This window comes from Scleropages formosus, chromosome 11, assembly GCF_900964775.1.
Source record: "Scleropages formosus chromosome 11, fSclFor1.1, whole genome shotgun sequence".
In the NCBI taxonomy this organism is placed as follows: domain Eukaryota; kingdom Metazoa; phylum Chordata; class Actinopteri; order Osteoglossiformes; family Osteoglossidae; genus Scleropages; species Scleropages formosus.
In genome coordinates, this window is record NC_041816.1 from 24,424,690 (window position 1) to 24,451,340 (window position 26,651).

The following is a 26,651-nucleotide window of genomic DNA, read 5'->3' on the forward strand; positions in this document are numbered from 1 at the left end:
ATTTCGGTCGTGACACCAGAGGTTCTCTCCGCTGTTTATGATGAATTGACGCGTTCGTCTCAAGTAAATTTATTTAAGTCCCATAACCTCTCCGGGTTTTGAACCCTCAGTTTTCCCTAAATTCATCCCACTTTCGGTAGGGTGGAATGGTGGCACAGTGAGTGGCACTGCTGTCTCACAGCACCTGGGTGGTGTGAGAGGATGTGGATTCAATCCCCGCTCAGTCAGTGTGGAGTTTGCATGAATCCTAAAATCTTAAATCAGTGTACCGTCAGCCCTTACCAATGTAAACAATCAATCTCGCTATTCAATCGTAATCTGTGTGGAGTTTGTATATTCTCCCCGTGTCTGCGTGGGTTTCCTCCGGGTGCTCTGGTTTCCTCCCACACTCCAAAGACATGCTGTTCAGGTTCACCCATAGTGTGTGAGTGACAGAGAGAGAGAGAGAGAGAGAGAGAGAGAGAGAGAGTGTGTGTTCCACTGATGTATGGATGAATGACCCAGTGTAAGTAGTGTATATCACCGCAGGGAATAAGGTGTGTGGGCTCATAACACTATGTAAAGTTCACTGGGAGCCGCTTTGGAGAAAAGTACACACACACACACACACACACACACACACACACACACACACACACACACACACACACACACACACACACACTTTCAGAACCACTTGTCCCATACGGGGTCACGGGGAACCAGAGCCTACCCAGCAACACAGGGCATAAGGCCAGAGGGGAAGGGGACACACCCAGGATGGGACACCAGTCCATTGCAAGGCACCCCAAGTGGGACTTGAACCCCAGACCCACTGGAGAGCAGGACCTGGGCCAACCCACTGTGCCACCATGCCCCCCTTTAGGAAGAACACAGTAACTGATAAATAGATGTGTGCCAAATGTCCTTCACAGCAACCTGAGAGCAGAGCAGTAAATGTGAGCCCATGTATGGGTACAATTAAATGTCGCTAATGACCGTATTCACATGCATGCACACGCAAGCTTTTTAAATATTGCGATCACGTTATTTACTCTTCGCACATCATTTTATCTGCTGCCACACACACACACACAGAGCCTCCGGAACAAAGGTGCACGCTTCTTCCACCAGCTAGGCCTGCCCGCCCGCGGAGGTGTCGCGGCACCGCCAACGTGACGTAAATGCACCACCTGGAGGAGCAGCATGGAGAGCCCAGGGAGGGGTGAGAGCCAATGCCCCTCAGACAGGGCAGAGACACCAGACTCCATCACCAGCACATGACTGCACTGCGACGAAACGCTCATGATGCAATAATAATACTAAGAATAATAATAATAATAATAATAATGATGGAATAATAATGACAAAAAGTAAAGAGGGCTCTAAAACCCCCAGTGACTCGGGAATCACTGTACATTTGATGGGTTGAGTCTAGTGGAGATAAGTGGAATTTCGAGCGACGCACGTCTCCAACTTTTTCCCACAATGTTTCCACTATTTAAAGCGGCGAATAAACTAATCATGCTCTACACCAGTACAATTCTGATTCTGAGCATCCAGCTTCGCATGCAAACACAGCTATGTGAAAGCAGGCCTTTGCTGAGCGGAGAAATTATTTAAAATTCAAATTTTCTGATTTTAAATAAGAAAAAAAGACTCACTGAATATTGACTGTAATTGCGATCTGACGGGTTAAAAATCTGTGCAAGAGGTTTTGTCACTGATGTGGTTGCCATGTCCAAAAAAAAATTAGAGGAGCATCTATATTTTGTACATATTGATTACGTTTTGCCACTTAAAAAAAAATAAATGTTTGAAAGCCGTCTTGGATGTTTAGTTGCGTCGCACCTTATTAATGAAGAATTTTGCTGGGACGCCAGTCGGCGCACACTGTGGGACCCCGGGATCAGAATCTGGAACACTTCATTTAGTTCATCTCCTCCGCCACCGTCTGCTAACAGATTGCTGGTTTAATAAGGCAAGAGCCGCTCTATTAATATTGTTCCTTCACAGAATCCAAGGCAACACGCTTAGCTGGAATCATACTATTCTGCCATATTAAGATACGCACTGTGGGATCCAGGCCAAAAAAAAAAGCAGGGTTCTCTCTAAACACCTTTATTTCATATTCACTGTCCTCCCCGTTCCAAAACCAACTCGTTCGAGCAGATCCGCACTGATATTAATACCCCAATTTTCTTGAGCATCTGTGGAATCGGAGATCTTATTTTTAAAGTTGAGCAAAACGAAGAGCCGCTTCTTCATACGACCGCACGCGCGTGCCTCCTCCTTCTCCCTTTCCGGAATTTTCTGAACGCAGAGTGTTTGCGAGAAACGTCGATATAAAAGTGAAAGAACTTTTTTAATACACTCTTGAAATTATTTTTACTTTTTTAAGTGGAACACCCAAAACAATTCTATAAATATCTGCGATGCAAACTGTTACAAAGTGTAATCCCACTATATATGGAAATGTTACTAATTACTAATTATTTACAAAATGCAGCTAATAAGCCAATAAATGAAGATGAAGGCAGGTTTGATGGCTGTATAAACTACTACAAATGGATTACTTCACACAAAATGATATTCTTCAGAGGAAATTGCGCTGGCTCAAAAGATGAGGGGGGACGCGTTTCCTCCTGGGAAATCAGTATGGGTTAGGTGTGGCGTCTGGCTAACTAATCTTGGAATAATTGCCTTAGAGCGGCGGTATCTCTATAGGCTAATTTAGCCTTTACTGGCAACCGTGACAAAATTCCGTTCTTACAGTGTAGTTTGCAAAATAATTATTATTGGAACTGCTTTTCCCATAGGGGATCGCGGGGAACCGGAGCCTACCCGGCAACACAGGGCGTAAGGCCGGAGGGGGAGGGGACACACCCAGGGCGGGACGCTAGTCCATCGCAAGGCACCCCAAGCGGGACTTGAGCCCCCAGACCCACTGGAGAGCAGGACCGCACCCCTTTAAAAAATAATATGGTCTGAAATCCCTGCAAAACGCACGGGTCGACCTATGGGAGGTTTTATCAACGATTTTGCTGCGTGGGTAAATTATTTTCCTTCCTTCCACTGTGAGCAGCACAATTTGGCCTCCAGCACCATCCAAATACGCACACGCGTTATCTGGAACCGCTCGTCCCATACGGGGTCGCGGGGAGCCGGAGCCTAACCTGGTGACACAGGGCGTAAGGCCGGAGGGGGAGGGGACACACCCAGGATGGGACGCGAGTCCGTCGCAAGGCACCCCGAGCGGGACTCGAACCCCAGACCCACCGGAGAGCAGGACCCGGTCCAACCCACCATCCACATAAGGAATGGCAATAAAAATTAAAATTTTTCAGTTCTGCCCGTTAAAATCTGTCGCATCTAAATACAGACATCCCTTGATTCATGAATTCCGTCTGAAGTTCCGGTATAACAACTCTTGGTTTTTCGATTTCTGAAACGAAAATTCCGGTCGACTAAATATATCTAAAGCGTGCCCAAAAAGAAGCGGAAGTTGCGTGTTGCGTTACTGAAGCGGACGTGCAGTGATACGTTGTAGTTGGCGCGAGTGAATCATCAGATGTTTCCAACCGGTTTCTTGTCTCGTTTGCTTTGGTTCGGCACGTTAGTGCAGCAGAAGTGCAAGAGTAACTGCCAAGCCTCCTCCCTCCACCACCCGGCACAGCTCACAATAAACTGCTTTTTTTCGTCACGCGGTAACAGTTCATTACAGTAAATTACCTTGTTTGGTTTAAATTATTGCCTGGACTTGTTCTTTTCACATAAATTTCATTGAATGTTTGCTTCCGTGCACTGGATATAAGGAAAACAATATTAGTTTCAAAAACGTCCTGCCTCGAAACATACCCATTAATTACCTCCTGTAGCGTCTCATAATCAGGAAGTGATTCACGCGTTTGCATCCAGATCTTCCCGTCTGTTGGTGTAATGTACTTTTTTGTTTTCTGTGTACGTCGCTTTGGTGAAAAGCGCTTCTTGAACGAATAAACGTTAATGTAAGTGTTTTATGTCATGCTGAAATCATGAGCTGGATCTTATCTAGGTGTTTTACAGTGTTTTTGGTGATATTCGGGCAAAATTGGATTCGGGTTTTCGGATGGGCTGGGAATGCGTTATAATTTTTCCTGTTTAAAATAATGTGAATTACGCTTTCTCTGTCTGAAATTTTTGTACCATTGTTTGGAATGGATTAATTCTTTAATTCAAGATATTACTGTACATTGACAATTATATCTTGTTATTTAACACACACCATCTGAACAACTTATCCTATATGAGGTCATGGGGAGCCAGAGCCTAACCCGGCAACACAGGGCGTAAGGGGAGGGGACACACCCAGGATGGGACGCCTGTCCGTCACAAGGCACCCCAAGCAAGACTCGAACCCCAGACCCACCGGAGAGCAGAACCCAGTCCAACCCACTGCGCCACGGTGCCACAGCACTCCTCTTATTATTTAACAAGAACACTAAATAATACCATTTTCCCTCCGATCTACATGGCATTGTCCCGTGGGGACAGGGGCGTGTCTAAAGGGGTGGCACGGGTTGCTACTGCCCCCCCCCGAAATATGACTGACCTGCCGAGGGCCCCCCCAACGCCATTAGGCTAGAGTACTGTCAATCTGACAATGCCCAACACCACTGGACCGAAGTGCTGTCAACAGTTGCTTGACTCGCAACGCGGAATCACAGGACCACGTTTTTTGAACATGAGGAGAGACACGACTCGGCCACGGACCACGTCTCCGTTCACGGTATGTACCGCCTGAAAATCGTGCCCAATGTTTTCTAAGACTATTTTAAACTGCGTATTTATTTCTGATAGAATTTTCTGATTTCCCATAGCCCCCCCGACTGGTACTTGGTCCCCCCCTTGTGTCACCTCATTTATAAAATCCTGAAATCGCCCCTGCAGGGGGTCGCTAATTACATCAGGAGAAAGTTCCTGAAAAGAACCCACTAGATTATGTTTGAGCGTGAGTTCACAGCGAAGCGCTCTCCTGCTAACAAGGCCTACCTGTGTCTGGCAAGAACAAGGTCAAAGTCACGCTGACCTTTTCGTTCTCATCCCGTCCAACGGGAAGTGACCGCAGCGTTTCGTAAACTGTACCCAGGAAAGGTCTCATTTCAGATTTCCTGTTGCACAGAAAGCATCTACATTTACATTCATCTGACGCTTTTCTCCAAAGTGACTTACAATGTTAATCTACATATAGCTTTTTCCCCAGTTAAATTGATGTTAATTTTTTTTTTAACAACAAATCTTTGTTATGGTGTTTAAAATTTATCTGTAATACGACAACGGGGTGTCGAAACGAACCCAATTACATGCCTGAATTCTGCTCAAATCCCACCAACTGTACCAGGTAAAGATGGATCCATTTGATCCGCACTCAAAACAAAGAAAAAAAGGGACGTTCATAGGAGTAATTACAACGGAAATGGCAGATATGGGGGGGAAATAACATTAATAATGAACAACCTGAATACATTTGTCTGTGATTCATTAACTACCTCTTTGAATGAGCACTCAGGCTAATTTACCAATAACAGCTGCATTTTTTGCTGTGGCAGAAATTAATTTCCCTAAATTGCATAAAATGTTTTCAGGGAAGTCATATATCTCATGAAAAATCGGTACACTTTTCGCTGATAACTGGATGGCTGTGCAGTGTGGTGCCTTCTAGTTTTGTCAGCAGCTGTCCTCCTTTCATGCTGTTGTTATTCATTATTCTGAACAGACTGGCTTTATTCTGCTTCCCAGAACGATATGTGTTTATCCAGCTGAAACGTGATGATTTATATATTTTCATCATACGGGAAGTGAATCCACTTTTGTTTGGTATCATTCATTCTTCCATTTAAACAGATAAATATGTTTAAATGGAAGAATGAATATTCTGATTATACACAGTATTATATATAATCAGTATATATAAACAGATACGTCTTCTTACGTTAATTTGACTTCCGTAAATCCGGATTTACGTTAAAAATTCCCATCCCATTCCCATTTACGGATCCCACTTACGCAAAACGCCTGAAATACGTTAAGAGCAAGTCGGCGTAGCCAGGCAGGGCAAGACGCTGCATCTTCCCCTTTCCCGCAAGTTTTGAGCCGCGAACAAATCTCCTCCCGTTAGTTTCGCGCCTTTTTTGCACATAGTTTACCCTTTTCCTTATTCATTATTATTCACAACGCCTGGTGGTAAACGTGCGCTAGAAGAAAAACGAGAACCGTCTCGCAAGCGTACGGCGATCGATTCGGAGATGAAACTGAAAACAATAAGGAAGTATGAAGGTGGACAAAGATTATCCTTTGCAAGCCAGGAACAGGGTTTAGCCGTATCGACTGGGAATACGATAGTGAAGGATGCTGGAATCTGACATGTACTTTTGACTTCCATAAGAGGTTGAAGAACGGTCTATTTGCCTAAGTCGAGTGGTATTTGTACTTGTTCGGAGTAAAGAAAAGGGTTTGGATTGGCTTCGGGGTATAATAGTCGGGATAAAGAATTGTACAAGTGCACTGGCTGTATCTATAAAAGTGATGCATCTTAACGCTACAGCAGGCCTCCCGACTACCTTTGGCACAATAGAGCCAGTCATAGGCAACAGTGTCATCGAGAAGCTCCCATCCTTCCCACGTGCCTCTACCTTCATTTCATTATGACAGTTAATTTCTCCTCAGCTGTCTTCTTATACCTGAGCCTCAGTCTTAACTTGAGAAGTCAATCCTGGGTAAGAAATCACTTCTCCTACCTCGCAGTGTCAAGTCATTCCTCAGTAGCCATTCACCGCTCACGCTCCTAGCTCCCTCTTGACCATGAGAAATCGCTCTTCATTGATCCATTACTACTGCCGCCAAGAAACGATTTCTCATCGACTCCTCACTCTGGTCCGAATTATTATTTAAAAATGATCCCTTCTTGGGCCGGACCCCCAGCCCTTCCCCGACTATCGCTACTAGTGACCCCAAGCAGCTTAGAAACTGCAGCGGATGCAGAATGACATGAGAACTGCTGACAGTTCCTCATGGGACTTGTTTCCTCAAGTGACGATTAAGTCATTTGTTTTGCTGGCCCAAGTTCTGTAGCCACCAGTAAGACCATTTGCGTAGCCGGATTCCGCCATAGGATGCTCCCTGCTTCTCCCGGTGAACGTTGACTGCAACGTACTGCTGGGCTCACCCCGGGAAATGGCACTGACAGGCTTGTCAAGTCGCATCCCGCACTTCAAAATGTACAATTCTACAGTCATTCCGTGACAAACTGTTGCGGCGCACAGTCTGGATCAGTAGATGCGGAGGGAAGCCAGAAGTTGCCAACACCTGTCCTGGTGATCATCTAGATTCATGGGCTTTCTTTCTGGCCTCTGACTTGTTAGGAACATTCACATATTACCCTGTTGGGTAAAAATAAGCTGATGCCAAACTTTCAGAAAGCACAAAGGCACTCTTGGGGTTTTTACTGCATGAAAAATTGTTATTTTTCTGCTTAGAATGAAAAAACAAGCATGTTTTATATCTTGATAAAGGCTGAAAACCAAAGGCCACAAATGCGGTCGATCGCGAGGATGCGGGGGCTGTGTGGCCGCTGCCCTCTGGATTATACAGAACCACATGCCAGCTTTGAATGCGTTTTTCCTAAGAAATCTTACTGTACGGTTAAAACGTAATGGTACAGATACTAAAAGTACCAAACACCCATCCTCACAAGGGCACAGCTGGAGTAGGAGCTGAGGACCAGCATTCGCACTTTTCATGTCCCCACTGACCAAGTGCCATGTTTTGTGCGCAGAGGCTACAGGGATGAGCAGGGAGACACTTGGGGGGGGTGAAGAAAAGGATGACAAGGCAATGGGAAAGGGAGGGAATGAGTTCAGTGAGAGACAGGCTTGATGAGCTGGATAGGACAGCAGTGACAGATGACCCTCGTTGGGGCACCGAAATGTATATCCATAAACACAGATACAGCTTATCAGTATGGTATTTCGCCGAACCACCGTGGTGCAAGCGGGCCCCAGAGGATCTGATTGATCAAACCCCAGCCAGAAAGTCAGGCTTTTCTCATTTAAGAAATATGTACCCATCTCCCTGCGGCTTCCACCATTCATCCTCGGCGTGATAAAGAGACGGGCTTGAATCGGAGCGAGAGCCGACTCCTACCGGGATCTAAACGAGCGCCGAGAGCTTCGAAGGCCATCGTAGGTTCACGTTTTTAGATCAGTTGAAATTAAGATGTCAGCCCTGGGCTGCTTTTCATCTTTCCCATCGGATATTGCTCATTTAATTATACAGCTGACCCTTGAACAACCCGGGGGTTAGGGGCGCCGACCCACCGCACAGTGAAAAATCTGCGTATAACTTTTGACCCCTCAAAAACTTAACAACTAATAGCCTACTGTTGACCGGAAGCCTTACCGACAACATAAACAGTCGATTAACGCATAGTTTGTATGTTATATGTATTATATGCTGCATTCTTACAATAAAGTAAGCTAGAGAAAAGAAAATGTTAAGAAAATCATAAGGAAGAGAAAATACATTTACAGTACTTTACTGTATTTATCGATACTGTAAATTAACGTCGTCTGTTTACGAGATGAATCGTCTGTCTGTCTGTCTGTACCTACATCAATATTGTCTTATATGATACAAAACACTGTAGATGTTATACGTGTTACATGTATATTTTATCTTAGTAAATGATTAGACTCATCTCTACATATATTTTATGCATTCCTGACATACTTAACTTTTTCTGAATTTTTTTTCAATATTTCTAGGCTACGCGGGTTCGTCTGCGAGTTTTCTTCTCAAATCGCAAATCTCCGAAAAATTTTCCAGTATACACACACACACATTTTCAGAACCGCTTGTCCCAAATGGGGTCACGGGGAACCGGAGCCTACCCGGCAACACAGGGCGTAAGGCCGGAGGGGGAAGGGGACACACCCAGGACGGGACGCCAGTCCATCACAAGGCACCCCAAGCAGGACTCGAACCCCAGACCCACCGAAGAGCAGGACTGTGGTCCAACCCACTGCGCCACCGCACCCCCACGATTTTCCAGTATATTTACTGTATATATAAAAAAAAAAAAATCTGCATATAAGTGAACCAGCGCAGTTCCAAACCCGTGTTGTTCAAGGGTCATCTGTAATTATCATATCATAAAATATGACTAACATACAGAAAAAATGGAACGTACGAGGTCGGGAATTACGCCCTGAGCAGGAACACGGTCTCTCTAGGCTTTTCCCGAATCGGACTGAGCCTGGAACAAGCCACGCTTTGAACGGGACCTCCGGAAGGCCGAATCGAACCGTCTCGCAAGTACAGGCCTTATTTCCATACGGTAAAAATGTGAGGCACGGCCGTCATTTTCTACGCCCTTATCGCAATCTGCAATTTGCACACCTTTCATAGAAATCCATCCCGCCGAGCTCTCTTATCAAGGAAGTCACACGGTGCAATACTGCCCGTCTAATGCACTACATATTACACCGGCTTTGAAATTAATTTGCCCGGTGAAGTGCTGCCGTGTATAAACAAAAAAAAAAAAAAAAAAACGGAATATCTCACCTGTGAGGAAATGAGCTTACAGATGAATGCAATATTAATATTGATAATAACAAGCACAATAGTAATTGTGGAGAAACCAATCAATTTCCCCTGCTAACAAGCTATGAGCAACGTGTGCGATTTTTTTTTTTTTTTTTGTCAGAGACGCCCTGCTTGGGCAAATAATGGATTGAGCGTGCAAAAGGCTTCCTTAATCTGGGGTATAAATATTCACATAGACTTCGCTGTCGAAGCATCCTTTAGGATAGCGACTATTACAAAGACCGGAGAATATTTAGGCAATGCGTAAAGCTTGTTGCGAAAGTTGATTCTGCAGAGCGCTGTTGATATCGGGGCCGAATCGAGCGAAGAAGGGAACGATACAGACTTGCAGGTAGACGGCGTGCGGAACGGAAACAACGCAACGTCTTTAATAACCGAATTGTATTTATTGCCGCGTTTTTCTTCTCGTCGTCGTGAGCCGAGAGCCCTATTACTCCCCCGAGTGCGCCGTATTTCACGCGTGGCGAGATCATCGCCACGTCAGGAATAACATAAGAACGAAACTTAAATAAAGTCCTTGATTAACAACCGAGTCCGCAAGAGGCGACATAAATTGTCCGTCACCTTCGGCTGCCGGGCTCAATCAATGGGCCGCGGGAGAGTCGGAGGCAGGCGGCGGCACCTGGGAGGAAGAAGCCGCGGACAAATCGTTCTCGGTCTCGTTGACGCGGCAGCGCGGCGAGGCCCGTGATAAATGACGGGGTGCGCCGGGTCCAAAAGGACGCTCCGCGCTCGCGAAGCCCGGGCCACCGGGCTCGGAAACGATCGTGATTAAAGGGCCGCTGTGGGGCGGATGCCCGGGGTGCCCGCCGGGAGACACTCCCTTACCGTCTCGACCGCAGTATTAGTGGTTCGAGGCTCCCAGGCCGAGAACAGGGCACAGATGTACCATGGTAAGCCCACGTAGTGGGGCTTACCAGTCAGTGTGGTCTGTGATGACATTTATATGTCCATTTCATATACAGTATAGAGATATATAAGAGGTGGTCTCTGATTTACGATAGTTCGACTTACTAGTTTGTCGACTCTACGAAGGTGAGCTGGCGATAGACATTCAGTAGAAACTGTACTTCGAATTTTGAATTTTTGACTTTTCCCGGGCAAGCGATATGCGGAGCGATGCTCTCTCACAATGCTGGGCAGCGGCAGCGATCCGCATCTCCCAGTCTGTCACACAGAAGTGTGTATTAGGTGTAATAACTGCATCCCCGACTTACGATGAGTTTCGTGGCACATAACCCCATCGTAAATCGGGGACCACCTATCTATATATATATATATAGATATATAGCAACATTTTCCAATCACTTTTTGTAATTTATTCTTATTTATTTCCTTTTTTATATTTAAACTACTATTTATTTTCTCGTGGTTGTATCCTTGGTAAATATGTTATTTATTTATTCTGTAATTCTGTGTCAGCTTCAGCACACTGGCCAATAATACTCATTCTGATCTGATATATATATGTATAGTATATGCATACAGTATTTTTATAGTAGTACTGTAGTATATACAGTATTTCTCTCTATATACACACACACTATATAAATATACTATATTTTAATACTTTTTACTAATATGCCATATATATATACACACTATTATATATATATATATATATATATATATATATATATATATATATATATATATATATATATATATATATATATATATTTTTTTTTTTTTTTTTTTTTTCAGGGAGTGTTTTTTTAGCTAGAGTTTTGGGAACAAGTCTTGACATTGTGGGTTTTCAGTTTTTAATTTCAATACTTTCTTCTAATTTCAGTTGTAAAAAAAACTATCACTGCTAAATTGCAGGAAAGTGTGTTATGCAAAACACCAAATGAAAATGTATTGACACACATATCACTCTGCCAGCAGCTCAAATATAACTGTACAGAGCCTAATAGCCGCTTGCCGGTGCCACAAGAGGTCCAATATCAGTCCGGAGATTCTTGGTTTAGTCTCCGTTGTGTTCAGAATGCGCTCCCTCTCTCCCTCAGAGCTGCTGAATCCCTCTCAACCTTCAAGAAGGCTCTCGAAGCACATCTGTTTCAGACCCACTTCTCTTCCGATCCCCAATATCATTATGAAGCGGGTGCATTGAACAAACTGACAGCTTCAACAATCGTGTCTCTGCACCTTTAACCATTTAGGGCACAGCCTGTAGCGTAGTGGTTAGAACAACTGCCTTTGGGCCCACGGGTTTGAGCCTCACCTCTGGCTTTAGTACCCTTGAGCAAGGTACTTACCCTCAATTGCTCCAGTAAAATTACCCTGCTGTGGAGATGGATAAATAATTGTAACCTTAACATTGTAAGTCGCTTTGGAGAAAAGCATCAGCTAAATGGTTTGTGAAACATGTGAACTTTTGTCTATCAAGTTGTGCATCACTTTGCAGTACAGTGTGTGTTAACGAATAAATTCATGCACAGTTCCATACAAAAAGAAAAATGTACCTTGAACTGGCTGTGAGGTGCAGGTGGGTCACCTACGCAATCTCAGCATTTCTCTCACCTGCGGGTCCTGCAAGCTGTGCCTCCCATGAGGGAGAGGGCAGCACACAGCTCCCGTTCACACACCTGACTCAGGAGGCCTGCTTCAACCAAGCCAGGGTGTGAAGGTCTTGGCACGAGAGACCTTATCTAAAGACCTCTGTTTTTGGAAGCGCCTCACTGGAGCAGCCGGTGCGACCAAGATGGGACCGGCGGCTCATGAGGGACGCAGACAGATGGAGGAAGAAGAAAAGAACACAAAAGAAAAGCAAGGCATCTGTGCTACAGTGGGGATAAGGCTGCACGTGTAAGAAGAGATGAGCTGGAAAAAATAAAATTTAAAAAAACAAGCAGATGGACTGATCAGAAAGGAGCGGAAGGATAAAACAAAATAGTGTTTGAAAGGAGGGGCGAAATGCGAAAGGCGAATGCGGCCATAGCTGCGAAAGGGTCCAATTAACAACAAATACCGCTGCCGCTCTTAGCCCGTCCACACTTTACACCGTGGCCTTTCGGTGGCTGGTGGCGCCTCGCGGTGCCACTCAAATGATTTCAGAGCTCGTTATGCACTAACAACCTAGAGCCAGGTGCTTAATCCCATTACGACCCGCTCAGCATATTTCCTCACGCTGCGTTCAAGAGGGAAACACTCAAGTGACCAACGAGGCTAAATCCAAGCACCCATGTGCAACGGGCTTCAAACTCACAACCACCTGTCTCCAGTAACCATCCCCCTGCACATTTACAAGTCAGCCTGTCGACCACCGCGGACCTAATAATCCCATTAACCAGCTCGTGAGAGTTGGTCCCATTAGCATCATTAGCAACGTGAGACCGTTCATCGTTAACTAACAGCATCCAGTTCAGTGGTCCTGATGCAACCATCTTCGGTCCTTCGGTTCGGTTCTCAATGCCCACCGAGCGTCTCTCACCCGTCTGTATCGTGAACCTGCTCTACTCTCCTTTTCCTTCACTCCCTTCTCTAGTTCCCTCCTCTTGCTCCGCTCTCACTCTCACTCTCACTCTCACACTCGCTGACTGGTACCTCTTGTCAGGGGGGGTGTTGTGGGCAGCCGGCACCTCCTGCAGGTCAGGGATGTTGGCAAAGTCGTCCTGCTCAGCTAGCCCAATTGCCAGAGATAGAACGACCATCTTCCCTTCGCTGTCCCACAGAGCATCGGGAAAAGAGAAGAGCAAAGAGAGGGGGCAGAGTAAGAGAAACAGCACCGGAGGAGAGCCCAGGAGGGAGGTGAACGGGGAAGATGGGGAGCGGGGGTGAGGGGCGAGTAAAAGGAAGCAGGAAGAAGAGAAGAAGAGAGAACAAAAGCGTGTTCATCGCAAGGGTGTGTGAAAGTGAAGTTGGTGGAAGAAAAGCAAGGGGGGGGGGAGAAGAAAAATGGGGGAAATAAGAGACAGTGAGAAACTGAACCAAGAGCAGCAATTGGGCTTCATTTGCAATAGATAGATAGATAGATAGAATGGAGGGGTGTATAGATAGATAGATAGATGCATGCATACATACATACATACATACATACATACATACATACACAGAATGACAGACACATAGATACTACACACATGCACACATCAACCCTAACGGTCAAAGATGGCTTTTGCTTGGGAGTTTGTCACTGTCTTTATTCAGTGATCTGCCTTTTCGTAGAAACTGGGTAAACCCACTGGAAACGATGTACACATTTACTTACACGCATCACTCCGTTCATTTGTCCGGTTTCAGGTACCTCACTGACTTGAGGGTCTCGGTGTTCCAGTACCAGTCCCAGGAAGCACAGCGTTCAGCACAGCTACGGTCCCCCCTGGACAGGACTTGAGCCCCTAGCAGGGAACTCACTCCCATACTGACACAATAAAGGGTTCGGATTTGCCGCTTCGCCCGAAACACCTCTTTGGGTGGTGCGAGGAAACGGGAGCGCCCAGACAAAATCCCTGCAAACACACCTCACACACACAACAGAAAAAGATGAGAGCCACACATTTCATATGCAAGGAACAAATCACATACAAGCAAGCGGCTTATACACGTACTCCGTTATTCTTCGGGTTTAGAGTAAATGGAATAAACAACTGAAAATTAATTAGGCAAATTTAATGTTTAATATTTACACAGATTTATGTTTTAATTTGTGAGTTTCCATACTAAATATTTAAAGGTAAAATACACCCATCTTGAATTCTCGAATGATCTTAAATGCATACTGTATTTACTCGAATATAACTTGCCCTCGTGTATGTCTCGCACCCCTGATTTTGCTTTACGAAAAAGGAAATTAAAAAGTTTCCCATATACCTCGAACATGAAAAATGTTTAAAACTGTGCAAAATGGATAATCAATGTTACGGCAGTTTCAGATATTTTGGAATTCAGTTACAAAGAATCAGCATTTCAACAATCGCCAGTTTGCCTTTGCTGTTGAGTCGTACGATTTTTTGTTAATAGCGCACCAATCATACGCGTCGCGGCCTACCGTCGCTGTCCGTCTCGCGCTCCGTTTCAGATCACGTCTCGTAAATCATTCGTGAAACATTGTTCCTAACGTATCTCAAATTTTGTAAATTGCCGGTAATTTTGACTTGAAATATGGAAAAACGTTCAAGTTCCAATGCTGGTTTTGAACTCAGAGTTATTGATTTCACAGAAAAACATGGCAACGGAGCAGCAGGGCGTGAGTTTACAGTGACTGAGCTTAATGTGTGATATTATTGGCGTAAACGGAAATTTGCAGTACAAAACACCAATAAGTCAAGAAAAGCATTCCGAGGACCTGAATGCGGAAAGTTTCCTACATTGGAGGACGAGTTATTTGAAAATGCGTTAGGTTTGTTTAAAGATGGTTGCTGTGTTTCGCACGAAAGGCACATGAGAAAATGATAAATTATAATTATAGCAAGTAGCGCTGCTGTCTAACAGGGTGGAGCGAGAGGACGTGGGTTCCATCCCCACTCGGTTTGTGGGGAGTTGACATGTTCTTCCTGGGTTTTGTCCAGGTTCTCTGGTTTCCTCCCACACTCCAAAGACATGCTGTTCAGGTTCAGGTTCACCCATAGTGTGTGAGTGACACAGAGAGAATGTTTGTTCCACTGATGTATGGATGAGTGACCCAGTGTAAGTCTTGGGGTGCTCTGGTTTTCTCCCATAGTCCAAAGACATGCTGTTTAGGTTCCCCCACAGTGTGTGAGTGACAGAGAGAGAGAGAATGTGTGTTCCACTGATATATGGATGAGTGAGCCATTGTAAGTAGTGTATCTAGCAGTGTAAGTCACCGTGGTGAATAAGGGTGGGCTGATAACACTACATAGAGTTTGTTGGAAGTCGCTTTGGAGAAAAGCACGTGATAAATAAAATGTAAATAATGAATACTGAGGATTTGATTATAAACGTCAATTTATTTTTTCCTTTAAAACTTTACTTGCTGAAAATTCCCACTTATATCTCAAACCCTGATTTTTTTACTTGAATTTTGGGGGGAAAGTGTGAGCTGTAGTCGAGCAAATAAGTTATGTTTTATTCTATATACCTGAGAAAATACAGCATATCAATTCCAGCCGCTTCCTGGCTACTGAGACTGGAAGACAATCAAATAGCAAATAACTTTTTTTTGCGACTCAGTCCTTGGTAGCTACTGTCTGGAGTCCCAGGTATCGCAATGCATTCATGAGACTCTCCTCAAAGGGGACCCATCGGCCGTAACTGTAAGCGCCAGGAAAGTAAATTATGGATAAATGAGACAACTTAAAGGTGCAGATGTACACAGATCGCCAAAGGTCACGTTCCGTCTTGTAACTATAGACTCCTTTATCTTTCCAAAGCGTTATACGGAGGGTTTATGAAATTTTTAACACTTTTCTCAACCTCTCCATGGCTCCTCCACCTGTTCATAAACAGCAAGTAAATATTTTGTTCATAAACTCCGATTTAAGATTAACGCTAAGTATGTCTCTTTATTTTTAAAGATCTTACTAACGCACATTTAGAGTGACGTTAAATATTTCTTGGGGAAAACTGCATCTCTTGGGTAGGGTGGTGCGGCGGGTAGTGCCGCTGTCTCGGGGCCCCGACTGTTTGGGCGCAGGTTCGAGTTCGGCTCGGTTGCGCGTGGGGTTTGGGTGGGTTTCCTCCCGGAGACTTGTGATTCCAAATTGTCTGCAATGTGTGTGTAGCTCCTTGGGGATCAGCTGATGTCCCCTCCAGGCTGAATCCCGACTGGCCCGGCACCCTCCGGGATAGGCTCCAGCACCAGCGACTCCGACTCCGACTTGGACAAGGGGTTAACAAAAGTGAATATCTTCCCTTCACCTAGTACGGCTGCCTTTGACTCTAACGGTCACAGGTTCGAATCCCACCTCCAGCTGCCGTACCCTTGAGCAAGGTACTTACCCTAAATTGCTCCGGCAAAGTTACCCAGCCGTATAAACGGGTAAACGGCTGTGAGCGAAACAACATCATAAGTTGCTTTGGGGAAAAGTCTCCGCTAAACGAATCGATGTAAATTCACACATCGAATACCTCGTATTTTCATTAGATGTTTGCCGAAACGGTCGATCTTGACTCTCGAAAGATTTATTTCGAACTTCGGGAAAAATTTCTTTGAATAATATCAACGTTCTGCTTCACAAAGTTCTCAAACGGCGCTCGCTTACACATTGTATCCCGTTGTGCCTTGTGCCCCCTCCTCTCCCCTCGCCTTCCCATTTAGCTCCGCTGCTCCTTCTTCCAGAACTGAGATTTAATTAAGCCTCATTAGGAAGATCTGGACTAATTGTTTCTATTTGAGTGTCACAGTATCCCCGGGAATTCGGTTTGTCGCCGTTTTCTAGGTCAGAGCTCCCTCCCTCCCCCTCTCTCTCTCTCCCTCCATCATGCCGATTATTGCCCTTATCCCCACACTCTCACTTTGTATCACCTCAGCTGTGGTCCTCCTCTACTGCCCTCATAGCAGCCGTCTCATTTTCAAAAATTCCTCCTGCTATCGCCTTCTACTGCCCTCATCCAATGGGATCCAAAAAGGCGTCCGGACATTACCGAAATTTGGCTCAATGATCGTGACCTAAATGCAGTGCTTATAGGTACAAAGTACAGATGAGGTGAACAATATAGTAATAACATGCACCACTATAAGTATGCAAGAGTCGTGAGCTTTCGTTTCAAATCTTCATTAAAAAAAACATGCGTTCCGTTCTTCACGTTTCTCCCTCCGAACACGCATCCCGCTTCGCTCTTTTCCTCCATCCCCTCTTAATGACCCGTCTCTCCACTCGGCTTCCTCTCACGTTTCCCCTCCTCGTCGAAGCCCGTTTCCTCATCTTCCCCATCCTCGCTCAACGCCCTTGCTCCTTTCGCGCTCTTCGCTCGGAGGCTACCATTTCCCGCAGTGCTGCGGAGCTGGAGTCGTGGAGTCGGAAGCAGTTCTTGGGTTAACGGAGTCAGAGTTGTAATCGGTAAAAATGTACCGATTCCGGCTAAATGTACCGTATAAGTCAATCGGGCGTGTGAGTCGACCCCCCAAAATTAGGCGAAAGGTTTAGGCCAATGTTCGCCAGATAAGTCAACCCCCAGAATAATGTGTAACTTTTGGCCAGTGCTCTGGAGTCGGAGTCGAAAGCAATTATTGGGTTACTGGACTCGAAGGTTTTGTGCACCGACTCCGCGGCCCCGGGTTCCCGTACGCGTTCCCCCGCTCCGCTCACGAACGTCGACGCCGTAAACTATCGATCCGTTGATCTCCGGCCCCGGCGTTCGCGACACGCATTAATTCACACTCAGCGGGCGCCATTGGCGGAGTTGTATTTCGAAACAAGCGAAAGGAGGATGCGATTAAATGGCCACGGCTCCTGGGGGTCCTTCAAACGCTGCAACGCGAGATCCACGGGGAGGAAAAAGGATCCGCGGGGGTTCTCCGTCTCACTTCTGCGTCAGCTGGACATCCTCCACCTCCACCGAGCAATGATTGACTGTGCGTGGAGAGGCAGCTGGTCAACATTCCAGTCAATTAGCCTGAGACAATTGCTGTGCGCAGCTGTACGCGGAAAAGGACGGATCTCCGTGTGCAGCGGGAAGAACAAATGTCTAGTGGAGCATTAGATATGTAAATGATGCCTTTTTTGTGCACAGAAGAGAAATCTTTATTAGGCGGCGAGAGACGAGGAGAAGGACATACGCTCACGCTGCACCCATATGCCGACGTCTCAGCGGGAGCTCTTACCCATGACCACCGGCAACGCCTAACGATCTTCTCCTTGCTTCCATCCGTCGCTTTTCTTTGATGCACACCTGGATTTTTTTTGTTTTGGCAGCACAACCGATGGCTGCTGAGAAGCCCGGCTTAAGAGTCTGAAGAAGCGCTGAGCGATTTTTACATTTATTTATTCATCAGACGCTTTTCAAATCGACTTCCAATGAACTCTGTGTAGTGTTATCAGCCCACACACCTCATTCACCGCGGCGACTTACACTGCTAGATACACTACTTACACTGGGTCACTCATCCGTACATCAGTGGAACACACACACTCTCACTCACACACTGTGGGTGAACCTCAACAGCATGTCTTTGGAGTGTGGGAGGAAACCAGAGCACGCAAAGACTTACACTGCTAGATACACTACTTACAATGGGTCACTCATCCATACATCAGTGGAACACACTCTCTCTGTCACTCACACACACTGCAGAGGAACCCAAACACCATGTCTTTGGAGTGTGGGAGGAAACCAGAGCACCTGGAGGAAACCCACGCAGACACAGGGAGAACAAGCAAACTCCACACACACTGAGTGGAGATCAAACCCACATCCTCTCCCACCACCCAGATGCTGTGAGACAGCAGATTTTTCAGCCCATGAACTCTTGGCTCGGTTGGACGGACGCCTTGGGCGCTCCTGACACCGACTCATTATTACTTGTCACGAGAGGGGAAACTCACTCTGTCCCGTGCATTTTTCTAAATTACATTTTGTTTGTTATCGAACAAAGTGTCAATTAGGGTGTCACAATGTAATTTTTTTGTTATTATTCAGCACGCTGTCGATAACCCGCATGTAGAGAAGTCCACTCGAAGGGTGCGATTTGATTTCACGCGAACGGACTAACTGCTTCGTCGCGAATTTTACGCGGAAGGTGCTGTTTCCTGCCACCGTTCGGGAGCGTTCTGCCTGTTTTGATCCGATAAACACCACCCTGGCAATGAACAAAAAAACAGTCTTGTTAAGCTTTGAATAATCTATTCTGATTCTGTAGAAGATCCACTTCTCTCTTTTGGAGTAAAAAGCAAAGACACCTCATTAGGGAGCAGACGGCATTTAAGTGAGCTTCAAAACATGGTAGTACCTGGATAATTTTAATGGTTCACGGTAAAAAAAAAAAATCAATAAAAAAAACATTATACAGCGGATAAATTATGCGTAATAAGCCAGCTGGGAAACAAAACTTGTATAAGGAGAGAGTGAGATAAATCGGCCCTTTCAAAATCTGGGGGTAAACTGACTGGCAGGTTCTGCTGAATAAAAGTATATGACTCAAACCCTAATTAAATGAGGCTCCATCAAATTTGGCCTCTGGCGCACAGTTTGCTGTCAGGAAAGGCTGTCCAGTCCCTTTGTGTTTAACCATTTATTAGTTTAGCTGTAGGTAAGCAAAGCTTTGGCCCTCTCATGTAAACATTTACATTTTACATTTACATTTATTTAGCAGACGCTTTTCTCCAAAGCGACTTCCAATGAACTCTATGTAGTGTTATCAGGCCACACACCTTATTCACCGCGGTGACTTACACTGCTAGATACACTACTTTACACTACGATCATATATTAACATACCATATATCATATTAACAAACATTATACTATTTTCATATTAATTACAGCTGACCCTTGAACAACACGGGTTTGAACTGCGCGGGTCCACTTATACGCACATTTTTTTCCAGTACTGTAATATGAATATGACTGTAATACTGTATGCCATAAAAATGTTATAACAATTCATTCAATACTCCTCCGTGAACCGCCACCTTATCGTGGTGGAGGGGTTTGAGTGCCTGAATGAGTCCAGGAGCTATGTTGTCTGGGGCTACATGCCCCTGGTAGGGTCTCCCATGGCAGACAGGTCCTGGATGACAGACGAGACAAAGCGCGGTTCAAAAACCCCTTATGACAAAAAAATCAAGGCGTCCGTTTACCCCGCCCGGTATGGGGTCACCGGGGCCCCACCCTGGAGCCAGGCCTGGGGGGGGGGCTCGCATGCGAGCGCCTGGTGGCCAGGTCTATGCCCACGGGGCCTGGCCGGGCTCAGCCCGAAGCCACAACGTGGAGCCGCTCTTCGGTGGGCTCACCACCTGCCGGAGAAACCATAAGGGGCCGGTGCGTTGTGATTTGGGCGGTGGTCGGGGCCGAGTGCCCGGCCGACCCAAACCTCGGGCGCCAACTCTGGTTTTTGGGACTTGGAATGTCACCTCACTGGCGGGGAAGGAGCCTGAGCTGGTGCGAGAAGTTGAGAGATACCGTCTAGATATAGTCGGGCTCACTTCCACTCACAGCTTGGGTTCTGGAACCACTCTACTCGATCGAGGGTGGACTCTCCACTATTCTGGCGTTGCCCAAGGTGAGAGGCGGCGGGCTGGTGTGGGCTTATTAATAGCCCCCCAGTTCAGCCGCCATGTGTTGGAGTCTACCCTGGTGAATGAGAGGGTCATCTCCCTACGCCTTCGGGTCAGGGAACGGTCTCTCACTGTCGTTTGTGCTTATGCGCCTAGCGGCAGTGTAGAGTACCCGGCCCTTTTAGAGTCCCTGGGGGGCGTGCTGGAAAGCGCTCCCACTGGGGACTCTGTCGTTCTACTGGGGGACTTTAACGCCCACGTGGGCAGCGACAGTGATACCTGGAGGGGCGTGATTGGGAGGAACGGCCTCCCTGATCTGAACCCGAGCGGTGAGTTGTTATTGGATTTCTGTGCTAGTCGCGGTTTATCCATAACGAACACCATGTTCATGCATAAGGGTGTCCACCAGTGCACTTGGCACCAGGACACCCTGGGTCGGAGGTCGATGATCGACTTTGTAGTCGTTTCTTCTGACCTTCGGCCATATGTCTTGGACACTCGGGTGAAGAGAGGGGCTGAGCTGTCAACTGATCACCACCTGGTGGTGAGTTGGATTCGATGGCGGGGGAAAAAGCTGGACAGACCTGGCAGGCCCAAACGCATAGTGAGGGTCTGTTGGGAACGTTTGGCGGAGGCCCCTGTCAGAGAGGTCTTCAACTCCCACCTCCGACAGAGCTTCAACCAGGTCCCGAGGGAGGTGGGGGACATTGAGTCTGAATGGACTATGTTCCGCTCCTCCATTGTCGGTGCGGCTGTTTGGAGCTGCGGCCATAAGGTCTCCGGTGCCTGTCGCGGCGGCAATCCCCGAACACGGTGGTGGACACCGGAAGTAAGGGATGCCGTCAAGCTGAAGAAGGAGTTCTATCGGGCCTGGCTGGCTCATGGGACTCCTGAAGCAGCTGACGGGTACCGACGGGCCAAACGGAGCGCGGCTCTGGCAGTCGCCGCGGCAAAAACTCGGGCTTGGGAGGAGTTCGGTGAGGCCATGGAGGAAGACTTTCGGTCGGCCTCAAAGAGATTCTGGCAAACCGTCCGGCGACTCAGAGGGGGGAAGCGGTGTTCCACGAACACTGTTTACAGTGGAAGTGGTGCGCTGCTGACCTCAGCTGAGGATGTTCTCGGGCGGTGGAAGGAGTACTTTGAGGATCTCCTCAATCCCTCCGACACGCCTTCCGTAGAGGAAGCTGAGGCTGGGGACTCGGAGGGGGACTCGTCCATTACCCTGGCTGAAGTTGCTGAGGTAGTCAAAAAACTCCTCGGTGGCAAGGCTCCGGGGGTGGATGAGATCCGCCCCGAGTTTCTCAAGTCTCTGGATGTTGTGGGGCTGTCTTGGCTGACACGCCTCTGCAGCATCGCGTGGAGTTCGGGGACGGTGCCTCTGGACTGGCAGACCGGGGTGGTGGTCCCTCTTTTAAGAAGGGGGACCGGAGATTGTGTTCCAACTACAGGGGGATCACACTCCTTAGCCTCCCTGGGAAAGTCTATGCCAGGGTACTGGAAAGGAGAATCCGACCGATAGTCGAACCTCGGATTCAGGAGGAGCAATGCGGTTTTCGCCCTGGCCGTGGAACACTGGACCAGCTCTATACCCTCACTAGGGTGTTGGAGGGTTCGTGGGAGTTTGCCCAACCAGTCCATATGTGTTTGTGGACCTGGAGAAGGCATTCGACCGTGTCCCTCGTGGCATCCTGTGGGGGGTGCTTCGGGATTATGGGGTTCGGGGCTCGTTGCTACGGGCTGTTCGTTCCCTGTATGACCGGAGCAGGAGCTTGGTTCGCATTGCCGGCAGTAAGTCAGACCTGTTCCCGGTGCATGTTGGACTCCGCCAGGGCTGCCCTTTGTCACCGATTCTGTTCATTATTTTTATGGACAGAATTTCTAGGCGCAGTCAGGGAACGGAGGGTGTCTGTTTTGGTGGCCGCGAGATCTCGTCTCTGCTTTTTGCGGACGATGTGGTCCTGTTGGCTTCATCAAGTCAAGACTTGCAGCGTGCACTGGGGAGGTTTGCAGCCGAGTGCGAAGCGGCGGGGATGAGAATCAGCACCTCCAAATCCGAGGCCATGGTTCTCAGTCGGAAAAAGGTGGATTGCTCCCTCCGGGTTAGGGGGGAGTTGCTCCCTCAAGTGGAGGAGTTTAAGTATCTTGGGGTCTTGTTCACGAGTGAGGGAAAAATGGAGCGGCAGGTCGACAGACGGATCGGTGCGGCGTCTGCAGTAATGCGGTCATTGTACCGGTCTGTTGTGGTGAAGAGGGAGCTGAGTCGTAAGGCGAAGCTCTCAATTTACCGGTCGATCTACGTTCCTACCCTCACCTATGGTCATGAACTCTGGATCATGACCGAAAGAATGAGATCGCGGATACAAGCGGCAGAAATGAGTTTCCTCCGCAGAGTGGCTGGGCGCACCCTTAGGGATAGGGTGAGGAGCTCAGTCACCCGGGAGGAGCTCGGAGTAGAGCCGCTGCTCCTCCGCATCGAGAGGAGCCAGTTGAGGTGGCTCGGGCATCTGTTCCGGATGCCTCCTGGACGCCTCCCTGGGGAGGTGCTCCGGGCTTGTCCCACTGGGAGGAGGCCTCGGGGCAGACCCAGGACACGTTGGAGAGACTATGTCTCCCGGCTGGCCTGGGAACGCCTTGGGGTTCCCCCAGAGGAACTGGAGGAGGTGTGCGGGGAGAGGGAGGTCTGGAGTACTCTGCTCGGACTGCTGCCCCCGCGACCCGGCCCCGGATAAAAGCGGAGGAAGATGGATGGATGGATGGAATTCATTCAATAGTGTATAGGCTGGGCGGCCGTGAAGAAATCTTATTGCTGTTTCTTCGTTATCAGTGCATGAATCGTTATACCTGCAAATAAATCCCTAATCTCATCATTTCTTTTTCACATTATCTTTTCATTTTTCATGTCTGGTGTTAGTAATACGTGTGACATCTACAGTGTTTTGTATCATATAAGACAATATTGATGTAGGTACAGACAGACAGACAGACAGACGATTCATCTCGTAAACAGACGACGTTAATTTACAGTATCGATTAATACAGTAAAGTACTGTAAATGTATTTTCTCTTCCTTATGATTTTCTTAACATTTTCTTTTCTCTAGCTTACTTTATTGTAAGAATGCAGCATATAATACATATAACATACAAACTATGTGTTAATCGACTGTTCATGTTGTCGGTAAGGCTTCCGGTCAACAGTAGGCTATTAGTTGTTGAGTTTTTTGGGGGTCAAAAGTTCTACGCGGATTTTCGACTGCACGGGGGGTCGGCACCCCTAAGCCCCGCATTGTTCAAGGGTCAACTGTATTTTTTTACTTTTAAAATTTTATTTTAAAACTGTACTGGAGCTTCTGGAATAAATGAGCTGGTGACTGGAGCAGCTGGTAGTGTAGGGTGAGGATTCGAGTTTCAGCTGCTGTCTTTGGACCCAAAGGTCACAGGTTCGTATCCCAGCTGTAGTTCCCTTGAGCGAGATACTTTATCAAAGTTTCTCTAGCGAAAATCCCCCAGCTGTACGAACAGGTGAATAACTGAACGTACCTGCACATCATAAGTTGCTTTGCACAAAATTGTCAACTAAAGGAATCAGTGTAAATCCTGATTTGCTTCATAAAATATTCATAACTACGTAAGCGATACTCGGTATAATAGAGCGGACCTTCGCCTGGCTCCTTCCACTCCCCTCCCGTTTCTCCACATCTTGCGATTCACTAGCCGTCCCCGTCCCCGCGCCTCCTGCAGCCCACGCTGACGATCCATCGCGGGAGTAATGATGCTGAAGACAGAGGATCAATGCAGTACACAGAGCAGGGTTACCAGGGATTTACTCATAGTGGCCTGTGTCCTGTCCCTCGTGTGCCCCCTGTGATGCTCGGTCGGCGCCACATGAGCACTGAGCTGCTGGGCCCCCCCCCCCCCCATCCACAGGGACGGGCTGCTCCGAAGCACATCCTTCTCACAATAAGAATGAATGTAAAAATCACTCTACCCCCCTTCCTGACAGCTTTAGAAGCTCAGCCCCTTAATTTCTGAGCATCAAGAGAAGTAATTGAGGAAAGTTTAAAGGTGTAATGAAATATGGCTCTCGTATCAGTCGATTACCACATCGAGGAGTAACACAGCGGTGCGGAACTGCATATGCGTAAATACCAATTACTAACAGCGGCGGCAAAACAGATTTTAGGTGTAAGTAATACGGGCCCTTATTGTATTATTAATTTTCGGTAAAGTCTATTAAGGTCATCGAAACCACCGAGCACGTCGGGAGCCGTGTGATTTGAATAAATAAGTCCCGGTGATTGAGGGTAATTCAGGGACCGTGTCGTGCGCCGTAAACCCTGGTACCGACGGCTCATCCCTCCAGCTGCACGATCGTGCTGGTACAACAGATGGTGACAAACTAGGAATCGGATGCACGCAATCTCATCCGAGACATCGTCCCTGCGAAAAGCCGGCTAGGCGTTCAGCTCGGGAAGCTCGTCAAACTCCTCCGTCTCGTGCCCTGCCGTACTGAACTCGCACGCTACGCTCCCCCGCTCGAAAATATCGCAGCTGGGAGGCCGGCGTTTGTCGCAGAACCGGTGTGAAAAGAAGCGGAAAATGGTGCGCAAAGAAGACAGGCCAAACCGACGATGAAGACACCTGACTGTGAGGATGTTGTGAGGACCCGTGTCAACGTAAAGAGAGCGTTACCAGGGTTATCCCAGCTTGAGGTGACTAAACCCGATGGAACAGGTATGCCCTGGACAAGCCCTGGACAAGCAGTGGACGAGCCCTGGACAAGCCCTGGACAAGTTCTGGACAAGCGTTGGACAAACCCTGAACAACCTCTGGACAAGTATTGGATAAACGTTGAACAAGCCCTGGACAACCGTTGGACGAGCCCTGGACAAGCCCTGGAAAAGCGTTGGACAAGTGCTGGACAAGCCCTGAACAAGTTCTGGATAAGCGTTGAACAAGTCCTGGACAACCGTTCGACGAGCCCTGGAAAAGCGTTGGACAAGTGCTGGACAAGTCCTGAACAAGTCCTGGACAACCGTTGGACGAGCCCTGGAGAATTCCTGGACAAGCGTTGGACAAGCATTGGACAGCTGGTTCATCTTTGCCCTGCTTCCCTGTCTTGACCAGCTACCAGCTCCACGTTGTCGTTATGTGTCCTTAAAGCGCGGTGCCAAGTTCAGGATTTTTTTCCTGTTGTTGTTCTTGTCGTTTTTTGTCAGATCCTGTCATTTTATATAAGCGTCTCCCCCCTCGAAAAGCACTTCGCTGCACTTTTCTCACCGCGCGCCTCTACGCGTTTTCCACAACCTGTCAGCAAATATGCGAGTTAAATGTTAATTGGCGTCATTAATAACGAATGACATAATCAGCGTAATGGTTTTGGAACGCGTCGCGTTCCGCCGCGACCTCACGCAGCCGGTGCCCCCCCCCCCCCGGCGGGAGGGGGAGGGGCTCTAGCTAGCGGGGCGCATGAGCGCCTCCAACAGGCCTCGCTTTCAGCTTCTCTTCCAGGCGATGCGGGGTGGGGGTGCTGATGTTGGCAGCTGGGTGTGAGATAAAATTAGAAGTAACAGAAAATGGTGAAAATTAGGTGGGATAAACATACAAAGTCTGACAAGCGGAGCTACTAGGCGATGGGCCACCGTACACAGCGCTTATAGTCCTTGAAGCAAGGCGACCGTCTTGCCAGCAGTACTCTAAGCTCGGGGAGGAAATAAAGCATTAAAAATGTTTTGGCAGATCGGGGTCATTATTAGTGCATTTTAACCGTTTCATACGTTTAGTTTTGCGCGACACTTATTGTCCCGGCACATTCCAGATAATGTTAAATGTTAATAATGTTAAAATCTTAATAACCTGTAGGACAGCCGGTAGTGTAGTGGTTAGAGTTACTGCCTTTGAACCCAGAAATCAT

The 26,651-nt window shown here is 47.3% G+C and overlaps 1 protein-coding gene across 2 annotated transcripts in view; it reads right to left on the bottom strand.

Annotated features, from left to right (window-relative positions):
• syt7b (synaptotagmin VIIb) overlaps window positions 1-26,651 on the bottom strand; it is a 121,307-nt gene that overhangs the window by 21,218 nt on the left and 73,438 nt on the right. For both annotated transcript variants that reach the window (XM_029256183.1, XM_018763516.2), the window contains one exon: window positions 13,168-13,284. In XM_029256183.1, coding sequence (XP_029112016.1) covers window positions 13,168-13,284 — 117 coding nt within the window. The remainder of the gene's footprint in view (window positions 1-13,167; window positions 13,285-26,651) is intronic.